This window comes from Dendrobium catenatum, unplaced genomic scaffold (assembly GCF_001605985.2).
Source record: "Dendrobium catenatum unplaced genomic scaffold, ASM160598v2 fragScaff_scaffold_282, whole genome shotgun sequence".
NCBI lineage: Eukaryota > Viridiplantae > Streptophyta > Magnoliopsida > Asparagales > Orchidaceae > Dendrobium > Dendrobium catenatum.
The window spans coordinates 166,206-183,801 of NW_021318744.1; the positions used below are offsets into that span (position 1 = coordinate 166,206).

The 17,596-nt window shown below is 35.2% G+C and overlaps 1 protein-coding gene across 1 annotated transcript; it reads right to left on the reverse strand.

Moving 5' to 3' along the window:
- Positions 1–11,864: 11,864 nt before the first annotated feature.
- On the reverse strand, positions 11,865–12,676 carry LOC110099078 (mavicyanin). Its single transcript, XM_020826107.2, has 2 exons — positions 12,378–12,676; positions 11,865–12,304 (listed from the first exon to the last, which is right to left on the reverse strand). Exons 1-2 carry the CDS (start codon positions 12,562–12,564, stop codon positions 11,979–11,981), a joined length of 513 nt encoding a protein of 170 aa, XP_020681766.1. The 5' UTR covers positions 12,565–12,676; the 3' UTR covers positions 11,865–11,978.
- Between the last annotated feature and the right edge of the window lie 4,920 nt (positions 12,677–17,596).

Here is a 17,596-nt window from a genome sequence, read left to right on the forward strand (position 1 = left end):
GTGAACATGCATTCGATACCAAACAAACAATACGGTTCTAATTTGCCGAAATGTGCTGAGACCGTCAATAATTTTGTCTTAAATACATCTATATTAGCGCCTTCAATGCCTTATAACAATGAGAATTCACTATCAAGGGCATAAAACATATGAAAACCCGTCTTCTGTCGCAGAACAGCCCAGTACAGAGTTCCTTCTCCTTTGACAATGGTTTCAAATCCATAAAAGAGAAATGACCCCACAACACCCGATGATGGCCGCATGATTGGTTATCTCTTCAACCGGAGGGTTCACAAATACTTTCAAATTTCATCCAAAATGCTCCCAAAATCTAACTTCCACAAAGTCCAAATCCAAAAAACCCAAAATCCCTAGAAAAACTCCAACGAAAATCTCAAAATCCCAAAAATATTTAAAATGAAATCAAATCACCCAGGCACTTAAAAGCAAAAGCCCCATCCACCACTCCGCAACAGTCTGCCAGATGTGGACAAATCAAAATAAACTTTAGCCATCACAAAGAGACAAATGCCTAGTCGAAAATATCACTAGGATCCATTCTTCAAACAATCTCTTGTCAGTAAGGACGTCTGGTACGTGTCCTCTAACGACAGTTCTCGCCGCCAAATGGCATGCACGGTAAACGGTTAGACCGGGGCCCTCTTGAACCGAGTGGGGTTTTGCCGCTTTTTTTAAATTTGGGGGGGGCACCCAAAACAGATAGCGCGTTATGGCCAGAGGCAATACCTCCTTAATGGCTGTTAAATCCTTGGAGATAGAACAATATGATATGATTGAATAGGGCACAAAGCCCTCTGTAATACTAAGGTGATTCAGATTGTCCCCTTAGACAAACATTTCACCCCAGATCTTACAAGGTTCCCTTGACGAAGCAACCCATGGTGCCACAAGGATCCTTTCTGTCAGGTTGGTCGACTACCTCCTCTGACTTAAAGTAGATCAGGACCACCCATGGCCCGGCACGACGGAAACCATGGGATCTTGATCGGGGTCTATCATCCATTCCCCACCAGTCTGCTTAAGTGTCTAAAATGGTCGAAATTTTATCTTTAAATATTCAAACTTATTCAAATCTTTTCATCAAAATACCAAAATCCAGACACACAACTTTCAAAAATTAAATCCATGCTGCATACTATATGACAGAACACTATTATACGTATCTGATGTACGACTAGCCTTAATCGATAAGTCTCTCTCGTGATCGGTAGGGGTAACTTAACTATAGGGGCTTGCGCCTTATAGGAAACTAGACACTCAGATCATAAAGTCCTCACAAAAATGAGGGACGAAACTGAACGGGGTATAGCAGGTAGTGTCTTATCTACAAATCCATCTGCCTTCCAAAATTTACTTCGGAACTTATTCCGTTAAAACTCCCCTCGCTCAAATAAAAAGAAAAAGCGGCGGGAGGCTGGGCCGATTTCGGAGCCCACATGCATGTAGCACATTGCAATACTTTCTTAATTAAGACCATCTAATTTTTATCATCTGATATGTTTCATTAAACAATGACTTCCCAACCTTTCCTCCTTTTTTAAATGTTTTCCAAGTCATTTCTCTTTTGTAACAGTAGTCTATAAGGAACATAAAATCAATTGAAGATATAATTGTTTTTTTGACCGTTATTAGTTTTGGCTTTGAGGGTATATAACTAGTCTGTATTGCAGATTGTCTGTTCTTTCCTGGTTAGAGATATGCGAGTAGATTGCGCTTGGGAGCTGAGTGTTTGAGTCATGCCTGTTAGATTATGATCCTTGTTCTCAACTATGTGGAACTGGACCTATGGACAGGTTGATTTCATTCCCACACTCGACTTCTCTTTACTCATTAAATAGGTTCTTTCTACTGAATTATTGCCATTTTTCGAATAAAGTCCAATTTAGTGTTGTGTATTTTTTTTTTCAACAGGTGTTGGCAATGATCTAGAGAAGACCGTTATTTAGTCATCAAAGCAAGTATGTTCTCTCTCTTCTAAATATTTCTAGCAAAAAATATACACTGCAATTCATGTATCCTCAAACAAATAATGAACAATCAATGGTCATTAGGATTTCAAGTGAAGGGGCAAAAGCTCTAGTTTCTAGTAAAATTTTCATATCCTCCTACATAGTTACATAGCACTTTTCTCAAATTTTGGTGGGCAAGAGTCACCTTCTGCGCCTCCCTAGTTCTACATTGCTTTAGATGCTCTTGTATTAAAGAAATATAATAACGTTTTCTAGCATCACATCTTACTGGTAATCATCTTTTGTAGTCCACATGAACGTGAAGACGAACGAAAAAGGTCTATAGATAAATAATTGTAGGAAAATTTTGAATGAATAAAATTTTATATTATATATTGTTAGTAATAGTTGCAGAGATGAGGATGATCAGGTGGATGAGTGGCTTTATTCTTAGAGATAGGTGAGCATATATCGTGAAAAGGCTGAGTAGTCAGTGGAAGATAAGATTAAGTGAAGTCGTCTTAGATGGTTTGGTCATATAAAAGCCGGCCCTCCGATGACCCGATTAGGAAAGTAGAGGTATTAGATTTGACCTATTTAAGAAAGGTATAGGTAGTCCTAAAAAGACTTGGTTAGAAATATTAGAAATGATATTTCCTTATTAGATTTAAAACGAAAATATGACTATTAACAGGATGTAATGGAGAAAATAGTATTCATATAGTCGACCCACGTATTGGGACAAAGCTTGACGTTGTTGTTTATACATTGATCATAATAAAGTTTTTCTCAAAGCTAAAGGGATGAGAGCCAACACCCCCAACCCTACATGATTCCACAATTGCTTCACACTTTCTGTCGTTGAAAACTTCACAATTTAATAGTAATCGTCTCTTTGATAATTCACATGACCTTCAACAAGAAACAAGTTGTTCCCAATAACAAATGGATTTTCTTCCAGGCAAAAACTTACGATCCTGAAGGCGAGTACTGTTTCATATTGGTTTGCCAGAGCTCCAACCTCTTCCCAGAGAGAGAAGAAATTTTCCTGGGAAAACATATATCAAGCAGTTGTACCTCTTAAGTTTGAAAATACTACAATCAATAGGCAGATAATTTCAGTACAGTAAGGTATGGAAGAAGAAAGATCACTGACCGAAAGCATATCTGAACAAAATTTCTTTCTGTTACCCAACAGATTACCAATTTGTAATTAATAGAAAAGTATTTGTAGTATTGATTGGCTTATGAATAATTTAACATATTAGTAAATTAATCTCATAATGTGAAATTGATCAATTAAGACAACTGAGTGTTTTAATTATAATTTATTATACAATTTAACTTTAAATTTATAAAAATAATTGATTAATTAGTTAATTAAAATTTACCCTTTATAGGGCATTTTAATCAATCATTTGATGGCTGAGTAGCTAGCGTTTGTTCGAAATTGGTATTTTCATCACAATTATTAATTTACCAGTAAATTAATATAGAGCTTATTGATTAATTTATTAATTCATTAACCATTTAATATCTTTTGTCACAATTGGGCTTCTGTCCTATTTTGAAAAGCGATAATATGTTTTTTTTTAAATTCTTCTAAGAAGAAAACTTCATTGCAGAAATGGAAAGGGCACCGACTTTATGATTCTAAGATAAAACTTCCAAAAAAATATATCCATTCATTTTTGTTTCAATATTTTTAAAATTAAATGAAATTATCATATGCATTCCAACAATATGGTATAAGGCTGATTGAAGATTAAAGTTTATTTTGAAAAATTATTTTAAGAAGCAGGAAAAAAATTATTCTAAAAAAACAAAATGAAGCATGATATATTGACAATAGGTTAATCATATTAAGTAGATATGAAGTTCATCAACATTAGCCTAAATTATATATAAGTTTTAAAATATCTTAAAGATTTGATGCACCTGCACTTAGTTATCCATCTCCATCTTGCGTCCATTTGGTGCAGCTTTTCACCTTTTTAAAACAGTTATTTTTCTTTTCTTAGTTACAATGTTTTACTATTTTTATGAAATTTTTAACAAGCAGATCTGCTGAACATAAACTGTAAAAAAAGTAGGCGTCTACTTTTTTCATACTAATTTTACACTTTGTAAAAAATTCTGCACGAAAAGGACCTAAAAAGCCTGCTCAGACAAAGGCCAGAATAAAATGAATCTCCATTTTTTGCCAATCTGAATAACAGGTTTTATATATTCTTAGACTGAATTGGTTAGGGAACCCAGAGATTCTAAAACGCAGAACTTAAAATTTTAAAGAGCAATAACTGTAACAGTTCAAAGTATATCAAATGCTACCATAGAAGTTCACCGTATGTCATGTCAAAACATACAAGCAGGACATTGAGACAAGAAAAAAATTTCTTCCCTATCAAATTTTTCACCTGGCGATTTTTTGACTTTGAATGTGCTTTTTTTGAGTTTAAGTTTATATGGATTGAGGGAAGATTTATTCATTGTGATGATGAAATCCTGGAAGAAGAGAAGTGATAAAATAAAAAATACTTTTCTACAAACAAAAAAAATACCCATGCACGCTTTTCTTAGCGTGGTGGGGGATCGAAAAATTACCCGGCCGCGGTGTTCCTCGAAAGAGGGCATCTACCATGCACGCTTTTCTTAGCGTGGTGGGAAAGGCCCAATTTTCCGTAGTTTTTCCCCTAAACGGGGGAGACGCCGGAAGGCTGCCGAAATTTCGGGTGAAAAATATTGCTACACTTAATCACAACAACTATGTGCAAGAGAACTTGATATAACAACAACTCAAATGCCATAAGAATGTGTAATCTAAAAATTACACTTTAATGAATATTGTAATTCATATCGTGAGACGTTTCTCTCACAACTGATTATGTGAGATCCATGAATCAAATTGATTTATAAGAGCTCATCATTGATATGAATAGGAGACTTGTGTGCACCAATGTCAAAACAATTGTGCAAAATGTATGTTGAAAATGCATCACATTAAAGGTTCAATGCAAAATGTTTGGCTGAAACAAATCTACAAGAAGCAGCAGCAGTGTGGTATTCATACAGTCCACTATACAGAGGGAAGAACGAATGCTTCTACCGCCACAGAGGTTATGACTCACAAAGTGGAGTGTAATACCTTGTGGTTCAAATGTAAGTGAGAACTATGAATCTATACATTGAACTCAACAAGCAAAGAAAATCAGAGGGAAGATGTATAGTTTGGTTGCAAATGAAATGTATACAAAATCCTTGGCAGTTAAATTTCTACCAATGATGAATTGTTGGTGTGCAAATTTATGTTGATCATGCAAGCAAAGGCAGGTGGATATCAACAAATGCAAACTTATGAATTACTGTAGGAAGTTTGTTATACACCCAATATCCCGCCTACAAATATGGATGAAGAAGTACAACAAATGTAAACTTCTTTCAAAGTCATGTTAGAAGTTCCTTCCATATACAAAATAATAAAGAACTGCGATAAATGTGAAGGCCCTCCTATAACATCAGAAGATCTGCAAGGCCATACAACCCTCTACAAAAACAAATATGCATGTCACATGCACCCCGTGTAGATGTATAAAAACTAACAGTAAAGCGATCCTGTAGTCAACTATCCAGTCTAAAGATGATAATATCTACCTCCGGCAGTAGTGGGTGTTTGTAAACCAAGTCCACAACAAAAGCATAAAACTACAAGTTCCTACGAGCTTCTACAAAAACACAAGCGCAGGAGATTAGTTAGTCGCACTAGTTGATCCGCCTTACAAAAAAATCAATAAGTAGTGCACGACAGTCTACCTGTACAAAGCAGCAAATAATTCCATTTAGAAGCTGCTACGCTACGCCACCGGATCTGCAACCTCCATACAAGCAGACAGAAGGCGTTTATAAATATTCCAAAAATACCCCCTGCACGTGCACTATAAATTGTATACACATAGGTACACTAAAGGGGGAAAATATAATCCAAACCGCATGGGCCCGACGAGCGTGTTATTGGTACACACGTGACGTCTAGGGATGCTGCGCGGGTTGACAAGTGAATTCAAGTTCGAACCTGATCCTTCTATACGGGTCAATAGAAGTCGACAGGGTTCGAACCATCAAACAAATATGTGGTCGTGGCGACCAGAATATTTATTTTAATATATTCATATTAGGCCTTCAATGTCTACCACAATATGAATTCACTAATAAAGGCACGAAGCCTACAAAACCCGATCCTCTGTCGACAGCCCAACAGAGTTGACAGGGTTCAATCAATAAAAGAGAAATGACCCCGAACACCCCGATGATGGCCGTGTTGAATACAGATCTCAACCGGAGGGGTTCCCAAATATTTTCAAATATCTCCCAAATATCCAAAGTTTTATTTCAAATTTTCCAAAGCTCCACACAAAAATCCAAAAATGCCAAAATCCAAAATCCCAAAATTTCAAAAATATTTAAAATTGAAACTATCCATCTCAACGCTTAAAGCAAAATTCATCCACCCTCCGCAACAGTTTTGTCGAGGTGGACAAACTAAAATCAACTTCAGCTCACAAAGAGCGAAATGCCTAGTCGAAAATATCACTAGGATCCATTCTCAAACAATCTCTTGCCATAAGGACGTGTGTACGTGTCCTCTAACCGGCAGTTTGCGCCCAAATGGCACTGCAGGTAAACGGTTATGACCCGGGGCCCTCTGAACCGAGTGTTTTGCCGCCAAATGCACCACAAATAACGGTTATGGCCAGAGCCAATACGCTCCTTAATGGCGTTAAATCCTTGAGATATGAATCAATAGGATATGATTGACAGGAGCACAAAGCCTCTGTTAGCTAAGGTGGATTTAAATTTGTCCCTTAGACAAACATCCAACCCCGGTCTACAAGGTCCCCTTGGACGAAGCAACCCATGGCTGCCGACAAGGATCCTTCTGTCAGGTTGGGTCGACTACCTCCTCATGACTAAGTAGACCAGGGACCACGCATGGCCCGGGACGACGGAACATGGGATCTTGATCGGGTCCATCATTCATTCCCCCACCATCCGCTTTAAGTGCTCGATGGTGAAATTTCTAATTTAAATATCAAAAATCTTCAAATCTTCCAAACCCAACTCTCAATTTTCAACCATTTTCCAACATTCCAAACCTATTGCTGCTACTATATGCCAAGATATACACTATTTTCTACGTATTGATCGACGACTGCCTTTAATCGGAAAGTTCTCTCCGTGGATCGGGAGGGGTAATTAACTATAGGGGCTTGCGCCTATAGGAAACCAGAACTCAGATCATAAAGTCCTCACAAATGAGGGCGAAATCCCTGTAGTGTCTTATCTACAAACCCATCTGCCTTCCAAATTACCCCGGGAACTTAGTCCGTTAAAACTCCCTCGCCGAATAAGAAAAGCGGCGGGGAGGCCGGGGCCGAATTTTCGGAGCCCACAACAAAGAATCGGAGATTGTTTTTATCAGCACCAAAGATAGGTTTAAAGACAAAATCTAGGCAAGTATTAATAGTTCAGAAGCATAACATTATAAAACGAGAAAATTTTGGTCCAGCGGAATGTAGATAATATATAAAGCGTGGCAAAATATATCACAAAAAGTACATGAAAGAAGTAATTGTGACTTGTGAGTAACCTTCTGTTGAAAGTAGAAAAGGCTCCAAAAAACATATGATGAGCAAAGGAATAAGACAATACAAGTAGCAAGAAAAGGAAGGGAAGATGCAGAATCAGTGGAACACAGTCCAGAAAAAAACTTGAAGAAATATTATGAAAGCATAACAGATCACATTTAAGTACAGTGGAAAGGAAGAGAGCGAAGGAAGGGAATCAATGGCAGGGAATAAGTCAAAAAAATAATCATGGGAAGAGAATAAAAGCATCAGAGGGAAGAATAGAAATAAAGAGAACCGAGGAAATAAAATAGAAAACAATTTGACGCTAAGCACATTTTTTGGGTTTGGCAAGGAAAACTAATCCTGATTGCCTCATTCTGATTTCTATCATTCTAATTCATCCTCTCAATCACTTTTGCTAGCAATTGCTGTTTGTACTGTTTTAACCCTTGTTCCCATATCCCAATTGAATTGGAAGATTCTGCCTTTGGATCAAGATTAGCAGGCTGGTTGTTTAAATATAGTTTTGCATAAAAAAATACATGGGTTTTAATTTTTCAGGTGTTTGGTTTAAAGTCAAGCAAATGCAAGGTATTTGTATAGAGATTTAAGATAACCCAGAATGTTTGTTTTTTTATAAAATTTGAATTTGCACAAATTAGTGAATTCCAAATGCACAAAACTCACAACCCACACCTGCCATCCCTGTACGTTGTAGCCACCCCTGATCTCCCAATCCTCAACCTCATTGTCACATGCCCAACCCTACACGACCATCACCATCCTCAACCTAACCGTTCCCAGCCAACCCCTTAACAACTGCCACCATAATCACACAATGATAAAACCCACACGATCGCATTGTCCACAAACGATTCAAACCTCATAATCCTTGATCTCGTCATCCCTGTACAAACCTATCCCCAACCCGCAACTCACCATCATCCCTATCATCCACTTCGTCATCAAGCTATCATCACTACCCTAGAGTAATGTATTTCAATTTGAACCAACCAAAAATAAAAAAAGTTGGTTTCCTAGATTTTTTCAAAAAACCATAAAAATACTGCCAACCCACAAACCTTAATTGTTACTTATGATTTTGATATTCCTATTTCTAGCTTTATATTCTTGTTTTACTATGATTATATGTTTATTTCATTCATGACTAGGATGCTTCAACTTCTACAATTTCTTCAATGGTGAAAAATAGTCTCATAAGATATGCCCTTCCTTTAAGTTTGATAAATAAATTAATACTAATGTCATTCTTGTGTGCCACTATGACACTATATATAGCCAACCTAGATAACTCTTATTGAAATGGCTAATAATGTTGCCCTCATGGGACATAAAGGTTATTTTCACCAAGGGATTTTCATTTTTAGTACTATCATAACCTCTTTCTTAACTATCTCGATAATATCCACCATATATTATTTCCCTCCATCCACAAATTACTAATGCCTCTCCCTTGTTGCCATGGTATCTCTTGCCAACCTCCTCTTCATCCCAATTGACACCACAACACATGCCACCTCCTTCAATCCAACTAATGTCTTCACTTGCCCAATAGCATACAAGTTGAAACCATAACCCGCATCCTAATTTCAAGCTCACTATCTCAATTTTCCTCTCCAAGAACATCCTTACTTGCTTCTTACCTTCTCTACATCACCTTGCTCCAGTGCAACAAGGGCAATTTTCATAATCCTACCAAGCAACTCCAAGCATCCCCCCTACCTCACCTCACTCGTCTAGTTAAACTCACTATCTTCCTACATGCAGTTGGATTGGGTTGACCTGAAATCCAGAATATGTGACAGTGATCTCAAACCAAACTTGGCTTGAACACAATCTCATATGTAGGTGCTAATCCAAGCCTAATAAATTTTAATGTGATTTGGATAAGGGTCGACCATATCTAACCCTCGACCTCCTAAAACAAATAATCAGATTTTTTTTAAATGGTTAATGGCTCTTAATATCATAATTGCGCCGAGAATTCATACTTTTAAATGCATGAATGCAATTCCATTATCAATACACATGAAATGTCAACACAAATCATATGAATAGGACAACAACATAACATATAAAAAAAAAAAAAAAAAAAAAACCACATTCCAAATTAAAAAAAAAAAAAAAAAAAAAAAAACAAAACTCACAGATTGGAAAACCCAAACATCCAATCATCTTCTAAGAAAAAAACCAAAGGAATTGCTCCCTTTTATTTATTTATAGAATTTTAAACCATACCTTCTCACTAAGGAATGAACCAAAAGCCAGTAGATTATAATGGGACATGAAATGGACTAATGACTTTAATCAGAATATAAAAGAAGAACTCCTTCAATTTATATGACCAAATAATTGAAAATATCAACTCGAATGTATTTTTACAATCAAGCAAAGAAATATATATATAACAAAAAGTTCGTTGCGCGATCGAATGATTTCATAAGCAGAAGAATAGATAAACAACTTGCACAATTTAAGAAGAAGAGAAGACAAGTGAACCCGCTGGCTGAGATTGCTAATGGAGAAACGAGAGGACTATCGATAAACCAAAAGCCATAAATTCCGTAAAACTAGAGCTCAGTTAACGAAAGAAACTAGGTCGAGAGGAAGTAAATCAGAAATGAAATCGAAATAAAAAGCCTACCATCTTAAACCACTTGATTTATTTACAAGAGAAATTTACATACATTTTATTAAATATTTATGCATTTATATTTAATACTTAGCTTTTTTTATTTTATTTATATAACACTTAAAATTTTATATTACATCAATTTATTACTAATATTAGTTTATTTAAAATAATATTTATTTTTATGCAAATATTTTTATTTGATTTAAATAGTAAACTAATATATACTAAGTTAAGAATTGCATAGATGAGGATGCTCATGTGGATAAATAACTTTATACTTAGAGATAAAATAAGAAATAAGTATAGATAAAAAAAAGGTTGGAGTAGTTATAATGAACTAATTAGCAGAGTTGATGTATTAGATTCAGCCTATATTGAGAAATTTAAAGATAATTCTAAAAAGATTTGGTTAAAATGTAAAAGAATAGAAATTACTTCTTTTTTTAATTAGATTTAAATGAAAATTTGACTCTTATCGAGATATAATAGATAAAAAAGATTCACGTGGTGGAATAAAGACTTTGATGTTATTGTTGTATTAAAATAATATATAATTAAATAAAAAATATTTAGAGGTCAAGTATATAAATATATAAGAATTGTATGGTAAGTATGTGAATCTCCCTTAATTTTTATATTATATTTCAATATCATATTGTTTCTAATTTTTTTATATCCTTATTATGATATCAAAATTTGCATTAAAATCATAGTTTTGTTTCATTTTTAGCAACTTTCTATTTTTTTGAAAATTTTGTTTACCAATATAAATGCATGAATTAGATAATTAAAATTAAATAATCTGACTGTTAAGTTCATAAATCCTTCAATAATGAAAAATCGATGTTGTGTGTAAGTATCCATTTATTTTTTATTCAATTTGAGCTATAACTAATTTTTAATGGAGCATAATTATTTATATATTAAAATTTTAAATAAATAGGATTACAATATATATTAAATATATTAAAATTTAAGATCTTAAGAACATAATTATTAAAAAAATAAAATTTACATTATATTAGCTCATATCAAATAATTTCTAATTATTTTTCATTATTTCTTATTTTTTTATAATTTTATTTACAACTACTACTTGAATCAAGATTACTTTTCTCTAAGCCAAATTGCCTGCTCAAGCTCAATTAATTAATCAAATTTGAGCTCAAATTTTGACTTAAACTCTATTAGTCAACTCATTTACACTTATTAGAGCAAGATCACCTCCTTGATGCTTTTAAAAAATTAATGATGCACTTTAAAAAAGATTTAGATCATACTTTCAGTCAATATGGGAGAATATCAGTAAAAAAATAGTATTGATTCCTTTCATAAAGTGCTTTTGACATGGATTTCAATACAAGATCACTACATATTAAGGCTTTGTCACTGCTTCTTAATGCAGGTTTTTAATATAAAATTAAAATTTTTATATTAAAAAGCTGTTTAAAGAAGCATAAGAAAACCATTTGATTATTTTCTAAAGCAATTACTTAGTTCAAAAATTTCTCTAATTAGTAATTTTGGTACGATAAAATCAATTTAGAAAACAATAATAAAAAATGTTAGAAATGAAACCTAATACTTCCATCGCAATTCTCTGCCTCAATCAACTTCTAAAACAAAATCTTTTAAAGCAATCGACACAACAAATTATCTCTTGCATAAATAACGGATTAATTAAATTAAAATATGAGAGAGAGAGAGAGAGAGGGAAACAGTTGCTTCTCAGATCCAGAAGCCGATCCATACAGCAATGGCAAAGAGCCCGGCGAGCGGCGCCCGATAAGATCCAGCGGCGGACGGAGAGTGTCCAGAAGGGGAATGAGAGGGTGAGACAGGCGGGGAAGGAAGAGGAATGACCTTGATGGAAACCTTCATGCCGGAGAAGCAAAGGCCATTGCCGCAAATGAAGTAATACTCTCCAGGTCTAGTTAGGGTGATGAAATCCTTACCGGAGCTCCAATTTCCGGCGACCCCATCCATTGTGCAGTTGTCGTAGCCCGTCTTGTTCACCTCGAACACGTTGTACATGTTCTTCTGGTACCTGAAAGCTGCAAACTTTTTAGGGTTAGGGTTTTTGTTGTTGAAGTTTGTGAGGTGGGGGTTCAAGAAGAGAGGGCTTACAGATGAGATCGTTGACGAAGAAGGTTTGATTGTTGGACCAGAGGGTGTAGTTGATGTTGGGATTCCAGCCGAGGTGGCCGCCGACAATGTGGTCGGTGGCGGAGACAAGGCCGGCTCCGGCAGCGAGGAGGAGGAGGAGGAGGAGGAGGCGAAGAAGAGAATGGCTAGTGTCAATGGTTCTAGCCATGTTTTTTCTCTCTCTTGATGGATCAGTGGTGCTGTAGTTGGTGGAGATCGGGAGGAAATCAGGTTAAAGTGAGGAGGCGACTGGCGAGAGAGAGAGCCAAAATATAAGAGGTGGGGATTAGGGATTCAAATTTTATTTGGAAGGGGTGTTTAAATTACGAAAAGATCCCTGCCTGCTATTGGAAATTGGGATGCGCGTGAGGGACCTTAGTAAAATATGAAAGGGGTATTTTATAAATTTTATTAATCGAATTTTCTTTGATATATCAAGAATATATATAAAACAGATTTTCAAAAATTTATATATTTAATATCGGCTGTTTTGGTCGGGACATCATTTTTATAATTTTATTTTTAATATTTTTATTTGATGATTATTTTTTAATTACTTAAAAATAATTATACTAAAAAATTATATTTTACAATAATTTTTGTAAAATAATTTATAATAAAAAGCTATATAATTAAGATTTGAATTCTCCTTTCACTTTAGAATAAAATATATTTTATTTAACATCTTATTAATTTAATATTTACATTTTAGTCATCTTTATTTCTCATTCTCAAATTTATTAAACAATTTGTTGTCAATTGGAAGAGAGATTATAGAATCATTTACTTCAAAAGTATGTTTTATTGGTTATTCTAGTTATTTAATTATTTAAGGTGTAATGTCTTGAATGTATAGTTGATTTAAATTCATTTGAATCAAGGATTTATTTTTAGGACCACCACTTAGATTGAGAAGATCAATACATGATTGAAAAGTTGGGCTACTTGTGCTCTATGACATTAAGCGACTCTTTATTGAGTAAGAGATAAACATACACCTCTGTGTTAAGATTGTACTCCTTGATATTTATTTGTATGCTTTAATTGCTTATAAGATATAATATAATATGCTTATTTATTCACATTAACTCTAAGTGTTCATTTTGACATGAATTGATGGTTAATTTGTCATATTATTTTGTTGCATAAATTTCTAGAAGTTTAGCATACAGTCTTTTGATTGCTAATAATAATGATTGCCCATCCGAGTCATGAATCATCCACCAAGCAGATAGGATTCTAGATGTGGTCCCTACAAGTTCAAGGGGTGGCTCTCGTCATGTATCACTTTATCTCATACAAGGTTTAAAAGATGACTTCCATGGCGTAGCACTTTATCTTGTATAGCACTTAGTTCCCATCTTCAGGTTGGTGTATTACTCTGATACCATTTGTAACAGCCCAAATTATTAACTATCGAGATTTTATCCGTTTTGGCCGAAGGGTCCACAGTTTTGTCATGTTGATATAACTTCAAAGGAGGTCATCCATCCCAGGATTTATATGGGATGAGCACAATTAACTGCTGAGTTTCTTAATGAATTTTCAATCATTACATTTTAAGCTTATATGTGATCCTTAAAGTTTAAAATCTTTATGAAATGTTCGTTTGCAGAAGAAAAAAAAAACACTTTTCCTTATAAAGGTTCACAAAGAAAAAGATTAAAAGAATTATATGGTTTATGTAATATGTATTTGGCCGTTTTTTAATTGATTATGTGTTAAATTAGTATTACAATTTTGAGTGAGTAGGGTACTCCTATAATAATGTATTGAGAGAAGTCCTTTCTTGTCAAAATAAATATATAAAATAAAAAATGGGCCACAATATTATAATGTAAATTTTAATTGATTAATAATAAATTATAAAGATAAATATACTTTGAATTTACTGATCAAAATTTGATTTTGATGATTTTGAAAATTATTGAATTTTCTTTGAGGTAGGTAAATATAAATTTTGGTTCATTATTTATGTGTTTCATTTATGTTAAACCAAATATTATTATTCTGAGACACATCTTATATAACTATATTCGCAACTCCATTGATTTTTTATTCCTTTATCACCCTTATTTTATATTTAACAAGGAAAACAACCTACAAAGACAAGAGAGGGTTCACATGGTCATTTCAACAGCAACGAGCCGTTATCCCATCTCCTCCACACATTAAAAATCCTAACGTCCACTTTTCCCAAACATCATCCAATCCAAAAGGTAAAACGAAGAAGGAAAACAAAACTCACTCACCAATCTAAATCTCCTTTCCCAAACCTTTCTCTTTGATGGCCTTAATAAAACTAATTCTCCCCAATCCTCTCCCTTCCGGCCTCCCTTCATCTCCTCTAAGTACCTCTTCTCCACCCCTCAACCTCTTCACGTCGTAGCTAACACATCTTTCCAAATCCAACAGACCGAGCCTCTCAACACATGCCAAGAAGAACCCCTGGCTTGATCCCTTCGATGATGGCCCAGCTCCTGACAAAGAGTTTGGCTCTCTGTGGGCTCAAAAAATTAGGCCCGGCCTCTACCCGCATTGATTACTTTTTCTTTTCGGCGAGGGAGTTTTAACGGTCTAAGTTCCATGGTAAATTTTGGAAGGCAGATGAGTTTGTAGATAAGACACTACCCAGAGATTTCGCCCTCATTTTGCGAGGATTTTATGATCTGAGTTCTGGTTTCCTATAGGCGCAAGCACCTATAGTTAATTACCCCTCTCGATAACGAGAGAGAACTTTCGATTAAGGTAAGTCGTCAATCAATATATAGAGAATACGTGTTATCTAGCATATAGTAGCAGCATAGGTTTGAGATATAGTTGGAGAATTTGTGAATTTGGAGGATTGGAAGATTTGGAGATTTAGTATTTAAAATTGGAAATTTCCCCATCTTGCACTTAAAGCAGATGGTGGGGGAATGGATGATGGACCCGATCAAGATCCCATGGTTCTATCATCCCGAACCATCATGGTCCCTGGTCTACTTAGTCATAGGAGGTAGTCGACCAAACCTGATAGAAGGATCCTTGTCGGCAGCCATGGGTTGCTTCATCCAAGGGGATCTTGTAGACCTGGGGTGAATGTTTGTCTAAGGGGACAAATTTGAATTCACCTTAGCTAACATAGGGCTTTGTTCCCTATTGATCATATCATATTGATTCATATCTCAAGGATTTGATGTCATTAAGGAGCGTATTGACTCTAGTCATAATCGGTATTTCGTGGTGCCATTTGGCGGCAAAACACTCGGTTAAGAGGGCCCCGGGTCATTTGGAGACAAAACTGCCGGTTAGAAGACACGTACGATGTCCTTACTGGCAAAAGATTGTTTTAGAATAGATCCTAGTGATATTTTCGAGTAGACATTAAACTCTATGTGAGCTAAAGTAAAATTTAATTTGTCCACTTCGGCAAACTATTGTGGAGGGTGGATGAATTTTACTTTAAGTGTTGATGGATTTATTTCAATTTTAAATATTTTTTAGATTTTGAGATTTTTGGAGTGGCATTTTGAGTATTTGGAATGGACCTTGTCGACTCTGTCAAGTTATCGACATATGATCGGGTTTCATAGGCTTCATGCCTTTATTAGTGAATTCATATTGTTATAGGCCTTGAAGACCTAATATGCATGTACAAAATAAACATTTTGGTCAATTTCATGACCGCATATTTATCCGATGGCTTGAATCCTGTCCACTCCTATTTACTTGCTTAAGAGGATCGGGTTTCAAAAGCTTTATGCCTTTATTAGTGAATTCTCTTGATCATATGCCTTGAAGACCTAATATGAATGTATTAAATAAATATGCTGGTCGCCACAACCACATATTCATTTGATGGTTTGAATATTGTCGACTCATATTGATCCGTATAGAAGATTGAATTCGAACTTGAATTCACTTATTGACCCGCATATCATCCATAGGCGTCACATGTGTTTCCACAACACGCTTGTTGGGGCCCATGCGGGTGTTTGGGGGCATTTTACAATTATACCCTGTCTACTTCTTTTTACCTGGTTAGGAGGATCGGGTTCAAATTTAATAATCCACGCAGCATCCCTAGACGTTACGTGTGTACCAATAACACGCTCGCCGACGCCCATGCGGATTTTATGATTACTTTTACCCCTTTTAGTGTACCTATGTGTATACAAACTACAGTGCACATGCGGGGGTACTTTTAAAGTATTTGTAGACGCCTTTTGTCGGCTTACATGGATATTGCAGATCCGGTGACGTGACATTGTAGATTATAGATGCCTTTTGTCTGCTTATACGAAGGTTGCAGATCTGATGGCATGACATTATAGATTATAGATGCCTTCTGTCTGCTTGTACGAAGGTTGCAGATCTGGTGGCATGGTGTAGCAGCTTCTGAATAGGGTTGTTCGCTGCTTCGTACAAGTAGACTGTCGTGCATTACTCGTTACTCTTTGCAATTGGATTATAGTGCACTAACGAATCTCTTGGTTTGGATCGTATGAGCTTGCACTTGTCGTATTCTTCATGCATTTTATTGTGGTTTTTGGTCTTTTCAATACATCCACTACTGCTGCATCTAGGTAAGTAGATGTATTCATTTACAGGCTGAAATTGACTACAAAATACTGCATTTATTGAAGTCTTTATGTATCTACGTAGGGGGCATGTTTTATATACATCTATGTCAGTAAAGAGATTGTACGCATTACAGATCTTCATATATTATTGATTGGTGAACTGCTACATCTACTTGCATGTCTTCTAATGCTTGTAAGAATTAATTATTATATATTTGTTCGGGCTCAAACTATACATCCCCTCCTATTTCAATGCTTGCAAGATTGAAAATGGTTTCCTATTTTATAATGTTGATGGTAGGAGTGTTGTAAGGTAGCTAGTTCATATGCTAAATGTCCTTCATGCCTTGCTCATGAACATTTTGTATCATTTGTGGCATGACATTGTATGTTTATAGGGATGATCGAGCACATTCACTTTGCATACTAACACTGACTGCTGAATGGATCGCATTCATCAATAATCTCCCAATGCATGTTGATTGATAATTTGCAACACATTTGACTATACATCATTTAGTACTTGTGGTGGTCGTCGTTTGTATCTGCAAGTTATCTGATGTAGGTTGTAGGGGAGCTATTGCATTCTTTATATATGGTCATTGATGAGTATATCAACTCTATTGTGTGTTTGTT